The 15,239-nt window shown below is 48.4% G+C and overlaps 1 protein-coding gene across 5 annotated transcripts in view; it reads right to left on the reverse strand.

Moving 5' to 3' along the window:
* The window catches only part of CAD (carbamoyl-phosphate synthetase 2, aspartate transcarbamylase, and dihydroorotase), a 425,465-nt gene that overhangs the window by 93,254 nt on the left and 316,972 nt on the right, over positions 1 to 15,239 (reverse strand). For all 5 annotated transcript variants that reach the window (XM_069605502.1, XM_069605501.1, XM_069605500.1 and 2 more), the window contains exons 33-34: positions 3,031 to 3,171; positions 2,409 to 2,504 (exon numbers count right to left, since the gene is read on the reverse strand). In XM_069605502.1, the coding sequence (XP_069461603.1) occupies positions 2,409 to 2,504; positions 3,031 to 3,171 (237 nt within the window). The remainder of the gene's footprint in view (positions 1 to 2,408; positions 2,505 to 3,030; positions 3,172 to 15,239) is intronic.

Genomic DNA, 15,239 nt, shown 5'->3' on the forward strand with positions numbered 1-15,239 from the left:
CACCCCCTTCTCCGGACAGCAGGCACACAGGACTGGCTTCTAGGGTAATTCTGATGAAGAGTAGCAGGTGCACGATACTCCCTCATAGCTTGGGAAAAGGTCTCCTATCCAGCTAATCTTGATTCCGTCCTTCGGTCAGCTTAGCAGTCCTCAAGATTCCTTGAAGAAATGCAACTGCAGACTCCCTCCTCCGACTGGATCCAGGATTCAAGCTTCAGAACAAATTGGTGAGAGGTCCCTAGTTATACACATTTGTTCCCCATTCACTCAGGCTGAGCCAGGCTCAGGCAGCCAATCATTCACAAGTGCATTCAGGAAGGCAGCCAATCAGGCCATTCACTCCACCCAGATACCCACATCACAGAACGTGGGTTGGAGTAATAATGATAAGTTAATTATAGCGCCTTAAGCCAAAGCGCTTTACAGAGAACATATTTACATACATTTATCATCCCAAACGAAGTCAGTAGTCATTCATCAACCTCGGAAGGATGAAAGGCTGAGTTGGCCTTGCCGGGATTCGAACCTGAACCGAACCCAGATCACACATAGATCCCTGGTGGCTAGTGCCCCCCCCCCAGCCATCAACCCACTGAGCCATCTTACTGGCTAAGCACCCAGCCTTTCAGAACACCACACTGCATTCATTCTAGTTTCAGTCAGGGCTGGCGCAGGCATTGTGGCACACAAACCAAAACCAAACCCCCACAACACAGAATGTGAGTTGACTTCAGACTCCATTCATACAGGTCCCACCACAAGGGTGTACCACAACACAGTCCCTGGGAATACTCCAGTCAGTCTGACAGGAGGTGCTCGAGAGCCATTTATGGTTCTTGCACCCAACAGCCAGTTCAGGGGCAGGGCCAGCGTCAGGGTTTCCCAGGACATTGGGAAACCAGATGTAAAGGCAATAGAAACCAAGAGGCTACAGTGGCCATCTTGCCTTTGTTCAGGAATCCTTTGATTCCTATGGCAGGGCCTTGGTGTACAAAGAAATGGAGGACACTCCGAGCCACCATCAAGTCATAATGTAGCTGCCACCAGCCCATACGCTACTTGTGGCCAACACACAGGTGCCCAAAAACACACAAGGGGTACAAGGGTGTACCCCCACCCATGGCCACCATAAGGGTATCCCATGGGTGTTCACTTAAAGGAAAAATTAAGATCTGCACAGCCAGAAGTCCAGACTGGACCTCAGAGGCAGAAAAACACACAGAGGAGTGGTAGGACAAGGACTAGGATCCCCTGTCCCCCCCCCAAAGTGGATTTCCAGCATCACAGTGGGATACTAGCCACAGTTTGTAGCCAAACGTGAAACCAGTAAGGCTAACAAAGTATTGCAAAAATAGTCAAAATGCATCTGTTGCATTTTCATTGCACCAGGAGTGGGTTTACAACTCAAGATGGTTTTAACAAAAATAAACAAACACTAGCAGGCACGTCAAATGCAAAGTTTGGTGGGAAGGCTTGATTAAAGCGAGCTGAAAGAGTTCCCATGAGGAGGTGTTTTGGGAGAGGTAGGAACGGGGGTGGGGGAGGGGAATGGCCATATGGATTAGCATGGCCATAGGCAGTCAATGGGTGGAAAAAATTACCCAACAACCACTACAAGTTGTGTGTCCCTCTCATATGTCATTTCTCCCCATCTGTACTCCAATACAATTGTTTGGGCGCATGCGACCCCTAATAGCCCAAACCAAAAAGTAAAAAGTTGGGGGGACCTACAAAATAGTCCATGAATAGCTAAACAAAGGGACCTCTGACTCAACATCCGCAAGGAAGGTGATTTTGGTCCATCTTGTGGCTGCAATGGTTTACCCTTTGGATACATGTTCTCACAACCCTCACCAGAAGGATGTGGCAGAATCTCCCCAGCAGCCAGCAACATTGGTCTTCTGCATTCACTGCTAATTCTGAACGTTCTCCGACATTTACAACGTTTAGTTGACAGTGAGCGGTTTTATTCTTTGTGGTCAGAAGCCAGCGGACAAGCACAGTAAATACCTTACCAATCAATGTTCTAGATATGTTCTGCCTTAAGGTAGCACAGCGTCAAGTGCTCCCATTTGAGATCTGTGTGTCATCAATAGGTTGCAGGTTTGAAACCTGCCAAGGGAGATTAAGCCCTTCATCCTTCAGAGATTACTAAACTACCAAATTTAGTTGAGTAATAATTGCATATAAAAATGTTCAACGTCAAGAGCTTTGGCAAAACTACAATGATTACTTACCATAAGAAATCTACTCAATGCTGCAAAAAAAATAAAGGGGTCTAATTTTGGTAACTTTCTCGACTTTTTCAGAACATGTAAGAGGACCATTAAACGCACAGAGTAGTGTAATGTTTCCACTGAGGAGCAGAGAGCACTGTCCCTCTGCAATCAGTCTGTATGCACACTTACCTTTGGGATCTCCTTCACGGGAGCAGGAGGGGGCTGGGACACCACAGCAGTGGGCCATTTTCTTACATCCTGCCCAAATCCTGGAGGAGCCAACACCTGCACTCAAGAGACAGGAGAGTGAGACAGTGGGAAGCAGTAGGTCCCATCCCAAACAACTGTAATTCTCAGGACATTTAACGTCTTGTGGAGCAATACGAAAAACACATGTTCTTGCTCAGAGTATAAAGTGCTGCTGAAAGAGGGGGGCTGAAAAAGAACAGCTTTAACTTTACTCTTTGGATTATGTCTGCACAGATAATTTCAGACAAGTCATTTGGACAACCTTGGTGCTGGGAAAGGGTTCCATTTCATTGCTTCTGTAGAAGACAGTGTGCACTCTCTGTACGGCCTACTCTTCAACATTTGTCTAAAGGAAGGCTGATTGCGTCAGAGCATCACGACTGTACAGACCTGTGTGCGGTGGTCTACTTTACCCAGGCTACCTTTCCCAATTGATCCTTATGGCATTTACAGAAAATACAAACCACTGTAACTTGTATATACTGTTTCTTTTGCTAAACATCAGTCTCTTCCCAATAGAGGACCTACACAGACTTGTACAGTAAGAGGCTGTGGACTGTACCTGACCATCGATATAGGCAACTTCTCCTCGTAAAATCACCCTCCGAACTGCTCCCTTCACCTTCATGCCCTCAAACGGTGTCCACTTGGATTTAGTGAATTGCATATGGCTCGGTATTGTCCACTCGTGCTCCAGGTCGACCTGTCCCAGAATAATAGAAGAGTCTCAATGGCTCTGCAGATTAAATCAATAAATCAATACAAGGAGCTTCCTGGATGGATACAAAAGGACATGGGAATTCAGAACAGTAGGTTTTTTTCTTGAGAGAGTGTGCAGTTATGTGAATTTTACCTAAATGCCTACTAACACTGGAGTGAAGAAAATTAGGATTGTTAATTGCGTGGAACTATTCAAGAGCAACTATTCCAAAACATCTGTTGCAAACCCCAGGGAAGCATCATACTGTAAAGGTAAACATTGATGTGCAGTATTACAACAGTAAAGAAAGGAGGCAGAGTGGATGTGTGTTAGGGAAAATTCTCAGAAATGTGCCAATTCCCCTCTACCTTCGAGACTCCGAGCTCTTTTGCTGGACTTTAGGACTTCAATTTTTTTTACCTGGAGAGAGGGAGACCCTTTTCTTCCCCACTCTGCCATTTATTTTTAATGTCATTTGAATTCTGTTTCTTTTGGTTGTGGAGTCTGACAAACTCCATAGGCATAATCTTTTACATTGTGTCACAGCACCTTCAGTGTAGTGATGCAGGGAAGTCTTTTTAGATTTCCCAAGGTTTAAAAAGCTTCTCCTTGACAAACTACTGTTTCCAATAGCAGTGTAAACTCTCTAAACCCAGCACACACCATCTTACAATAGGGTGCTGGAGGGGTTACTTAGTATCCCATCCCCTTTGTCAAGCTTCTCATAACACAATTTATGTTACCCTTTCCTCGATTAATGGCTGGTGGCAGTGGTTTACTTTTAACTACCGTGGTGTGCTTTTACCGCAGGCTGCGTTCGCAGCTGCAGTAAAGCACCGAAGGGTGACATTTTTGTCAAACTGGCCCCGGTCGTCTTTTTTCACCATTTCTTTGTGGAGAGATCCTTCTTGAGATTTACTCTGCGCGCCAAACTAGGTTTGGTCCCTTTGCTCATTTTGTCTTGTGGGATTTACGAGTGACACCTGCCTCTGGCTCCAGGGTGTCTGGCGAGGGCAGGAAGCGAGGGAGGTGCCTGAAACGCCCTGTGCTTAGTCTCCTCGGCGACAGGAATGCACTCTTAGGTGATTGGCTGGCTGACTGTCCAGCAAGAACAGTCACTCTGCTGGGTGACTGATAGCTAGACTGGAATGAATGGGATAAAACTGCATAAAAGGCGAGGCTTTTTGGCTTGGAAGGCAGAGTCGACCACTGGACAAAGGAATCCGACGAACAACTTGAAGAGGACGCCTGCTGCAACTCCTGAACCGTTGGTTTGCCCGGTGAAGCCCTGCTGCTGTGCTGAAACTCCAATTTCATTTTGACTAGAGAAGCCCTGTAAGTACGACCTTTCCCCCTTGAGTTGGTGGGACCAATCGACTCCAAAGTAAGCCACCTGGACATCTTCTAGGAGCTTGTTGAAATTCCACTGCAGTCGCTGCTGGAACCGAAGAGCCAGGGAGAGGAGCACTAGATCGTGTGCGTTGCTTTTAAGTTGGTCAAGAGCTCCAGGAAGATCCTCCCGACGCCCAGGAAGCAGGCCTGACTGAGCCCGAGCCACCTCAGAGTGCTGGACCCCAGACGCAAGGAAAGCCCATCTCGACAGCCAAGAGTCTGAGGTGTTGCTATTTGCTTAGACACAAGGAGCTGAAACTGCAAAGTGCCATTGAATAGAAGTTGGTCCTTTTCTGTCGCAGATCGTCCCGTTGCAGTGCAGGAGTACTCCAGACATCCTGTCCCTACGACTGAGGCCCAGGAACACAGGATCTGCAGAGCTGCACAGGAACAGAAGCAAGCCAAAGCCCTTTTCTTCTAACCAAAGGTACTGTACAGTCTAAGAGAACTTACTTCTTGTGGTAACCATACTTGTTCTCTGCTGAGACTTGTCTGAGTTGCTTTGTAGAGTTGCCATCAGCTTCTTTACTTCACAAGCCTAATCAGCTTGTGGCCCTGCTTTGATTTCTTCTTTTCTACAAAGACTTCTAAAACATTGTGCAAGACTTACTTACCTGCAAGAAGTGCTTCAGCTCACCTAGACTTTTTCCCAATTGACTTTGCATTAGCCTGGCTCCATGAATGACTCTTCTGACATTGTGTTTTGTCCTCCTTCCAGGAAGGGGTTAACTAACTTTGCACTGGGAGTTACCAAAAGTACTTACCTGCTTCAGAATATTTGTGTGATCTGTTTAGTTCTAATAACTTTCTTTGATATACTCCGAAGTCTGATTCGTGTCCTAGTTACTTAATTCACCTGAGGGTGTAGGACGTGTGTGCGCGCCAAAAGGGTACTTACTGATTTAGAAATATTAAGAGTGTATTTTGGAGAGTATGTGTGTGTTACTATTCTATTGCCCCTTCTGAAGAAGGCTTACTCTGACTTAAATTAATAATTGTTTAACCCCTTCAGACGAGATAGCTTGTCCTTTTTGGCACTCCGTTTTGAGCGATCCCTGTAAAGCAGGGATCGTTCAAAACGAATCCAACCTCCTAGCTATGTGAGGGGATTACCTTCAGTTTCACGTCAGCGTGCGTAAAGCACGCCGACGTGACAGTCATTTTCACCGCAGCAGACATTTCGGGCTGCTGCGGCGAAAACAAAAAGGAGTCTTCACCTTTCTCCCCCTCGATCTCCGGCTGTATTTCAAGCCGGAGATCGAGGGAGGTGTCGTTGGAAAGGGGAGATTCTCCCCTTTCCAACACCCCCCTTTGTGACAGCATTGCTGCTCAGGGATCGGGCGCAGGGGGCTCGATCCGCAGGCAGCAATGCCCACTAGAGACCAGGGATGTCTTTGAATGCGGGGGCGGGGGGGAAGTGAGGGCTGCTTACAGTAAGCAGCCCTCTCCCCCCAGCCCCCAAAGCATGGGGGCACATATCTGATAAACCCTGGGGGCAGATGGCTGATCATCTGCCCCCAGGGAGGGAGGCAAAATAAAAAAAAAATTTAAAAAACTGGGGTGAGGTGGATTCTTTTCGCCTTCCTGAAACGGTGGTGCCCCGCCCCCACACCAAGTGGAAAGGGGGGGCACGCCTTGTAGCCCTCCCTGGGGGCAGATTTATGCCCCCAGGCAGGAGTACATGAGGTGGCCCCCCCATCCAATGGGGGGGAAGGGAGAAGGGCCACCAGGAATAAGTGTGCAGGCCCCCCTAAAGGATGGGGCCTGCAGGTTATGGTCCCCTTGTGGGCAGATGGCTGATAACCTGCCCCCACGGAAGGGGGCAAAATGAAGAAAAAAAACAAAGGGAATTTTGGGTGGGACTGGGGGGGGGGGGGGGCACTAGCCACCAGGGATTTATTTTACAGAAAAGGGAGGTGGCCCTCACCCCCTCACTCCAAGGGGAAATGGGGCACCCATTGTAGCCCTCCCTGGGGGCAGATATCTGCTCCTAGGAAGGGGCATCTGACCCCAGGGAGGGCTGCATGAGATGCCCCCCCTGCATTTGGTGTGGGGGGGGAAGAGGGTCACCCCCATTACATTAGAAAATTACCTGGCGGTTTAGGGTGCCCCTCAGCCCACCCTAAAATGCGGGCCACCATTTTCAATTTTTTTCTTTGTTTACAAAACTTGCCTTGGCGCAGAGGGGCACATTGGTGTGCTAATCTGGCCTCAGGGTGCCCAAACCTTACTGCCCCACCCAATGGGGGGCCTGTCCCACATTTTTGGTGGCCCTCTCCCTCCACCCCAAATGGAGGGGGGGTGGTACCTCACGCAGCCGTTCGTAGGAAGCCCAGGGAGGCCTGCACAAGGTGCCCCCGCAACCCATTGGGGGAGAGGGCCATCAAAAATTGTGGGTGTGGCAGTAAGGCTTGGGCACCCCAGGGCCAGATTGGCACACCAATGGGCCCCTCTGCGCCAAGGGAAGTTGGGTTACGAAAGGAAAAAAATGGGATGGGGCATTGACCCCCACCCGCAATGGAGTGGGTGCCATGTCATGCAGCCCTCCCTGGGACCAGATATCTGCTCCTAGGAAGGGATGCCGGAGTGCAGGACAGCCCCCCCCTATGTACCCCAGAGAGGGCTACATGAGATGCGCCACCCCTCCAATTGGGGTGGGGGTGGAGAGGTGCACCTCCCTCCACATTAGAAAATTCCCCAGCAGTGTAGGGTGCCCCTCAGCCCCCGCTAAAGGGCAGCCTGCCATTTTGAATTACTTTCTTTGTTTACTAAACTTGCCTTGGCGCAGAGGGGCACATTGGATCCTGCCTTTGGTACTAGCACAACTAGACTAGACCATGCACTTGTAGAGGACAATAAGGTACTGTGCCAACCCGATTGAGAGAATGCCACTCTCGCGGTGAAAGTTTGCGAAACTTTCCTAACTTACAGGCCTAATCTGCTTGTGACCCGACATAAGATTCTTTTTCGCCTCAACTACTTCTGAGAACTTTTGCAAAGACTTTACCGTTTGATACCAGAACCGCTCTTTCCTATCCAGAACACTAGCCCATTGACTTTGGCCTGGCCTATTGACTTGAATTGAACTCTTCTGGTGAACTGAAAGTATTTGTACGGTCTAACAAGTATATGTGATCTATTCTACTTACCTTGTCCCTTTTGCTCACTTCCAAGTAACTGAACTGCCATTTGGCTCCTATTTCACGGAAGCTCAAACTGTCTAAAAATCTTAGTTTTGTATTGAAGTGTATTGGAATATAATACTAAGTTGTCTCCTTCTAATGAAATGTTTTCTAAATGATTGTGTAATAAATAGAGTAAAAGTGTCTACTTGAACCACTGGGATTGAAAGTCCTCTGTGTAATTACTTGTACTGCTCACATTCACTCTTGAGATAAGCCTGGCTGCTCAGCTCGCTACCAAAAACTGTGTGGTACAGACTTATACCAAAGGTTGGTTTGGCCAACACCTGTAGTCCTAATTGTGTGTAGTGGTCCCAGAGGGTACTGCATGCAATTCTGCCTAACATGCATTCTTTAGTCCAAAAGGCATAACCTTAAACTGGTATAAGCCTCCTGGGGTTGAAAATGCAGTTTTCTCCTCGGTATGGTCTGTCAGAGCTATTTGCCAATAGCCTGAGGTTAAGTCAAATGAACTGAGGTACTTGGCTCAACCAAGTTTGTCCACCAGCTCATCTGTCCTAGGTAAAGGATGGGCATTAGTCGTGGTGACTGCATTAAGGGCTCTATAGTCCACACAGAATCTCAACTTCTTGGATCCTGCCTTTGGTACTAGCACAACTAGACTAGACCATGCACTTGTAGAGGACAATATGACCCTGAGATCAAGCATCTTGTTGACCTCTTTTATGTGGGTTCTTACATGTTTTGACATTCTGTAACCTCTGCTTTTAACAGGTAAACAGTCACCAGTGAGAATCTCATGCTGGCCCCAAGGGGTTAAGCCTGGTGATAGTGAAAACAGAGGGGCAAACAGATTTAACAAATTTTGCACTCCTCCTGTTCCAGTGTCGGATCAAAAGAGAGATTGACTCCCATCTTTCCATCTAAAGGTTGTCCCCTGAGGCGGTCAGGTAGAGTTTCACTCTCCTCCTCCTCAGAGGCTAGAAGCAAAGCTCCCAGTTCTGGTCTAGAGACATAGGCTTTTAGGTGGTTGGTGTGAAAGACCCTGGGGGCCTCCTTAGGGTTGCCTAAGTGCACCAAATAATGGACCTCTCCAATTTCCCACAACCTTGAAGGGTCCAATCCATTTGTCCTGTAAGGCCCTCTTAGGTACCATAACTAGAACTAGCTGGTCTTGAGTAAACTCAACCATGTTGGTCTTCTGGTCATGCCAATGCTTCATCAGTGCCTGACCTGCTTTCAAGTTATCACTTCCTTCAGCCATCATGTGTGACATTCTCCTTCAGAGACCCAACAGATAGTCAGTGACTGACTGGCTTGTGGGAAGGAGCACTTTTCCAAACCCTCCTTGATTAGGGCCAATGGACCTCTAACCGGAAGACCACAGAGAAGCTCTAAGGGACTTCTCTATAAGCAACGAGGAGGCATGGCAGTGGAAGGTCCCACTTTCTTCTAAGAGGTTCTTCTAAAGCACCCATCATGCTCTTCATAATTCTATTAAACCTCTCCACCAATCCATTGGTTTGGGGCTGGTAGGCTGTTGAGAACGTGTAGGTCACTCCAGTTTTTCCACATGGCTTTCATGTAGTGGGACATAAAGTTGTATCCCCTGTCAGAGATAACCTCCTTAGGAAAACCTACTCTGGTAAAAATTCCAAGTCGGGCCTTAACCATGGCCTGAGCTGTGAGTGCTCATAGGTATAGGTATAGCTTTAGGATACCTGATAGCATGATCTACCCCAACCAATATAAATCGGTTGCCTGAAGATGTGGGGGGAGGGTCTAAGGGACCAACAAGGTCGATTCCTACCCTCTCAAAAAGTGATTCCCCACCACTGGGAGAGGCACCAAAGGTGCCACATTCTTGGCCCCACTCTTGCCAGATGTGTGACATGTGTGACAGCTTCTACAGAATGAATCTACATCAGACCCCAATCTTTCTTGTTTCCTGAGTGCTTGTGTTTCCCCCTTGTCCCTCTCTTCCTGAAAATAAAAGTTGCTTGATAGAATTCCAAGAGCTTTTAAGTCATTCCCCTGCAGGACTCTCCCAGGCACCTCATTCTGAACACCGACAGGTTTTCTTACAGTCATGTTGTTGCACTGGATGAGAGCTGGTAGTATTGGAACAATCTGGGTACGGTCTCCAGCAAGCTTAGCAGGGCCTTTGGGTGCCTTAGCAACATCCTGAGGTTTGAAAAAGGTTTCATCCACCACGGTGATGCTGGCCCCAGTCGCTCTAATGGCAGGGGCTGACCATTTACAAGTACACTGTCCTTGTAGTATTCTTTTGTGTCATCTGGTATAGAGTTGTACACATCTACATTCTGCTGTTCCCACAGACCCAGGACTAAAGAAACACTGGCTGAGACTCCAATTGGGTCTTCAGCCAATAGATCAAAGTTTCCACCTGCCATATGTACATCTCCCTCAGGGATGAAGGCTAAGGAGGCGGTGTGGACCCCTGAAGGTTTACCCTTGCATCTGGAAATCCCTTTTCACATCGTCAGTCGACCCACAAGCATAACATTTCCCAAATGTTTTCACATATGGGGGCTTCTGCTGACCTCCCTCTGGTTTGGCACCAGCGGTTTCACTAGAATGACCTGGTTTCCCAAATGGCTTACCCTTATGTTTGTGGCCCTCTTTTGGATGGGAAGTTTCAGAATTCTCAGATCCCCAATTGCCGGTCAAAGAAAGGAAAGTGAACACCGGCTCTATTTGACAAAAATAGGAACTTAACAAAAAAGTGTGAAATCGTAGCTCAGTGATTGGTTTGTAGGAGAAAGACAGTTTGTAAGTGAAACAGTTTTTCTTTTATAAAGGATTCCCGGCTGACGACGGGGAATATTCATGAGCATGTGAATCTATGCCAGACCTCATGCTGGAGAATGACAATCCATTACTTACCGTAAAAGCATTTCTGATAGATGTATCTGCTTAGATTCACATGCTGTGCATAGGTCCGACATCCAGTGGTCACTGCGGAGTATTGCATTTTATTTTTCGTAGTCGAAAAGGGACGTCGACAAGGCGTGTCTGAAATACTATCCCTATAGTGACGTGCGTTGTACCCACAATCCCTCACGCGTCGAGGTCCCTCTGTTTGTATTTTTCTGCCCGGAGGGAGCCTTCTAGACGTGAGTGAGTACAGAAAAGAGAGATATAAAAGGAAGTCTATGTTCCTTCCATCCGAGCGGGGAGGACGGGTGGGCGCATGTGAATCTAAGCAGATACAACCATCAGAAATGCTTTTACGGTAAGTAATGCATTGTCTTCTGATGTTTGTTAATCTGCTTAGAATCACATGCTGTGCATAGACTAGCGAGCAGTACCCGGAGTTGGCGGTGGGTTATGAGAAGGAACAGTAGAGAAAAGATGTCTTAATACTGCCTGTCCCACCTGGGAGTCAGATCTCGAGTGTGCATCTAGACAGTAGTGTTTTGTAAAGGTGTGCACAGAACTCCAGGTAGCCGCTTTGCAGATTGGCTCAAGGGGAACATTTGCAATGAATGCTATGGACGCCCCCGTGCCTCGAGTAGAGTGTGCTCTTGGCTTAAAGGGCAGTTCTCTCTTAGCAAGAGTATAGCAGAGAGTGATGCATTGAACAATCCATCTAGAAATAGTGGACTTTGAAACTGCATCCCCTTCTCTTCCTGCTGACACCGAGACGAAGAACTGATTAGTCTTCCTCAGTGGTCTGGTTCTTTCCATGTAGAACATGACCGCTCTGTGCACATCTAGTGTGTGCAGAGTTTTTTCTCCCAAGTTGGAAGGATTTTGAAAGAACGTTGGCAGTTCTATAGACTGGTTTACGTGGAATTTCGAGATGAATTTCGGAGCAAACCTTGGGTGCGTGCGTAGAACCACCTTATCTCTGTGAACTGTAACGAAGGGGTCTAGAACAGAAAGAGCCTGTAGTTCACTTACTCTCCTGATGGAGGTGATGGCTATTAGAAAAGCAGTCTTAAGAGTGAGGTGTTTAAGAGATGCTTTGTGCATGGGTTCGAATGGTGAGCCCATGAGTCTGGTAAGTACCACGTTAAGGTCCCATCCGGGAGCTGGGTCAGCTATCGGGGGGTGTATTCTCTTTACTCCCTCCATGAAGGCCTTTATAACAGGGATCTTCCACCACGACACTTTGAGTTGGGAAGTGGTGTATGCAGAAAGTGCCACTAGGTGGACTTTAATGGAATTGAACACTAGACCTGAATCCAATAAGTGGGTCAGGTATAGAACAATATGTGTGGGAGAGCAGTCAATCGGGTTGATGCTTTTTCCTCTGCACCAGATGACAAATCTCTTCCACTTGCAAGAATAGCAGTGGCGAGTGTTAGGTTTTCTGGCAGAGATGTCCATGCATCTCTGCGGGAGCTGTAGATGTCCGAATTCTATGATCTCAGGAGCCAAGCTGCTAAGTTCATGTTCTGGGGGCATGGATGCAGAGTCCTGCCCTTGTCTTGTGACAGCATGTTGTACGGGCAGGGGAGTTTCACTGGGGGAGATAGAGACATCTCCATCAAGTGAGCGAACCATGGCTGTCGGGCCCACATTGGGGCCACCAGTATCATGGTCACTTGTTCCTGGTGCATCTTGTGCACCACCTTGTTGAGAAGAGGAGTCAGGGGAAAAGCGTAAACAAATTTCCCTGACCATTGCATCGACAGACCGTCCCCCCTTGGATTGGTTCTGGGGGTACCTGGAGGCGTAACTTTGGCATTGTGAGTTCTCCAGGGTTGCGAACAGGTCTATTTCTGGGAATCCCCATTGTGTGAAGACGTCGAAGACGATGTCTTCGTGCAGTCGCCATTTGTACTCTTCGGGCAGGGGGAAATCTCTGCTGAGTTTGTCTGCCAGTAGATCGAGTTCCCCTGGTACATGTTGTGACAGTAGGAACATATTTTGTTTGAGAGCCCACTTCCATATATTTTGGGCCAGTTTGGACAGTCCTGGAGAGTGGGTGCCCCCCTGCTTGTTGATGTAGTACATGGCTGTGGTGCTGTCTGTAAGGACCAACACAGTCTTGCCTTGTAGGTGTTCCTGGAAGGCTTTTAGCGCCTTGAACACAGCTAGTAGCTCCAGTAGATTTATGTGTTTGGATGCTACATTCGGAGTCCACACTCCGTGAGCAGTCTGATGGGATAGGTGAGCCCCCCATCCTGTGAGGGATGCGTCTGTGGTTATAGTGGCTTCCGCCGCGGGTGTGGCAAAGGGTTTCCCTCTTTCCAGGTTTTCCTTTGTCCACCACCGTAGCGAGAGAACCAAGGCCTGCAAGACCACCACTAGATCGTCCCATAGTCCGCTGGCCTGACACCACTGGCTGTTGAGCCACTCTTGCATAGGGCGCATGCGCAGGCGCGCGTGAGGTACCAAATAAATACACGACGCCATCATGCCTAGCAAGCGCATTGCTTTGCGTACCGTCACCTCTCGACCGGTTACATATTGAGGGATCTGAAACAGCATGTTTTGGACCCTCTCATTGGAGGGGAAGACGAGGCCGTCCTTTGTTTGAATTAGAGCCCCTAGGAATTGTTTGATTTGGCTGGGGTCTAGGCTGGACTTTTCGTTGATGGAGAAGCCCAACTGGAACAAAAGGTCTACCGTCTTTTGGGTATTGGAGAAGCATGTTTCGTAAGAATCCCCTGTTATGAGCCAGTCGTCGAGGTAAGGGTAAACTGGGATGGACAACCTGCGCAGGTGGGCCGCTGCCACTGCCAGTACCTTCGTGAATACCCTTGGTGCCGATGCTATGCCGAAGGGTAGCACTCTGAACTGGTAGTGTTTGCCCTCTATCATGAACCTGAGGTATCGTCTGTGCGCTGGCAACATTAAAATATGAAAGTATGCATCTTTCATGTCCAATGTTGTCATGTAATCTCCCTGTGATAGCAGTGGGATCACTTCCTGTAAGGTCACCATACAAAACTTCTGGGGTTTGATAAACTTGTTCGCTGGGCGCAGATCTAATACAGGGCGCATGGTTAGATCCTTTTTGGGTACAAGGAAGTACACTGAATAAATACCTTCCGTTACCTGAGATAGAGGCACGACCTCTATGGCTCCTTTTTCCAGCAGTAGTTGTACTTCTTGGAGAAGGATGGCAAGGTGTTCCGGTGTCATGCGTCGTCCCCTCGGGGGTCTGTATGTTGGGGAATCGTTGAACTCGATGCAGTATCCGTGGGCTACGGTGGAAAGTACCCAGCGGTCTGACGTTATTCCCTCCCATGCTGGAAGAAAGGATGTTATCCGGCCCCCCGACCGGTGTTGCATGGGAGGGGACGCGAATCTTCCCGTCACTTGGTGTTGTTGGGGGCTTGGGAGCCTCTGGGGGTGGACCCCCGACCTCTCCCTTTGCCACGGCGCTGGCCTCTTTGGCTGTTCTGCCCACTATTGGTCTGGTAATTGGTGGCAGGGTACTGTTGCTGCTGATTCTGCTGTTGGCGTTGGCCACGAAAAAAGCGTTTGTTGCCATAGCCGCGTCTGGTAGTGGGCTTAGAGATCTGGTCAAGAGTTTTGATAGTATCAAACTCTTTTTTAGCCATCTCCAGAGCCTCATCCACCGCTTTCCCGAAGAGGTTTGAGTCTTCAACAGGTTTATTTATTAAAGACGCCTGTGTCTCCGGTTTGAACCCTGAGTTGCGCAGCCATACATGGCGTTTTAGGAGTATTCCCTGAACCAGGGAACGTCCCGCTGTCTCTGCAGCATCCAGAGAGTTCTTTACAATACTCTGGTTGACCTGGGTTCCTTCGCCAATAGTTGATAGCAGGCGTGTACGTACTGGTTCCGGCGCTTCTTCGGCGTCTTTACGCAGTTTGGCCCACTGCACGTCCACGTAGCTAGCTAGCAAAGAATTGTTGTTCGCAATTCTTGCCGAAAAGGCAGCCGAGGATGTGACTCTCTTTGCAAGGGCATATAACCTCTTGCCCTCCTTGTCAGGTGGTGCCTCGCTGGTGGACAGCGGCACCCCTGCCCTCTTCCTTGTATTAGTTACTACAAGGGAATCCGGAATGGAATGTCCCCTGATGTACAGCAGGTCTGAGGGTGAAGGAGTGAAAAGTTTTTCAATTCTTGGATTAACTCCTCTGATTAGTGCGGGCTTGGATAGCGAAGGGATGATTCTTCTCTTCACTGAAGCGAGGAGGGGAATGGTCTGGCTGACCGGGGGTTTCTCCTTAATTACTCTTTCCACAAAGTCTATTTCAGGAGAGATCTCCCCAGTGTCCAGTTTAAAATGTGCTGCTGCTCTGCGCAACAGGGCATTGAACGTGGGCTGATCGTCAATGGGAGACTTGTTTCTAACAGGTGAATTGTCAGGAGGATTTAGGTTCAGGACATCAGTGTCCGAATATACTGATGGGGATTGCCAGGGATGAGAAGGTCCTTCTTCTGGATTTTCTCCGAAGCCTTCTCCTACCATGTCTGGGCTGTCTTCCAGACCTTCCTCCTGATTCTGTCCCTCTTCATCGTCCACAAATTCATCCTCCTCTTCCAAGTATTGTTCCTCACCAGTGAGGTCATACACATTATGGAAATCT

Source organism: Ambystoma mexicanum, chromosome 4p (genome assembly GCF_040938575.1).
Source record: "Ambystoma mexicanum isolate Mex_15411 chromosome 4p, UKY_AmexF1_1, whole genome shotgun sequence".
NCBI classification, from domain to species: Eukaryota; Metazoa; Chordata; class Amphibia; order Caudata; family Ambystomatidae; genus Ambystoma; species Ambystoma mexicanum.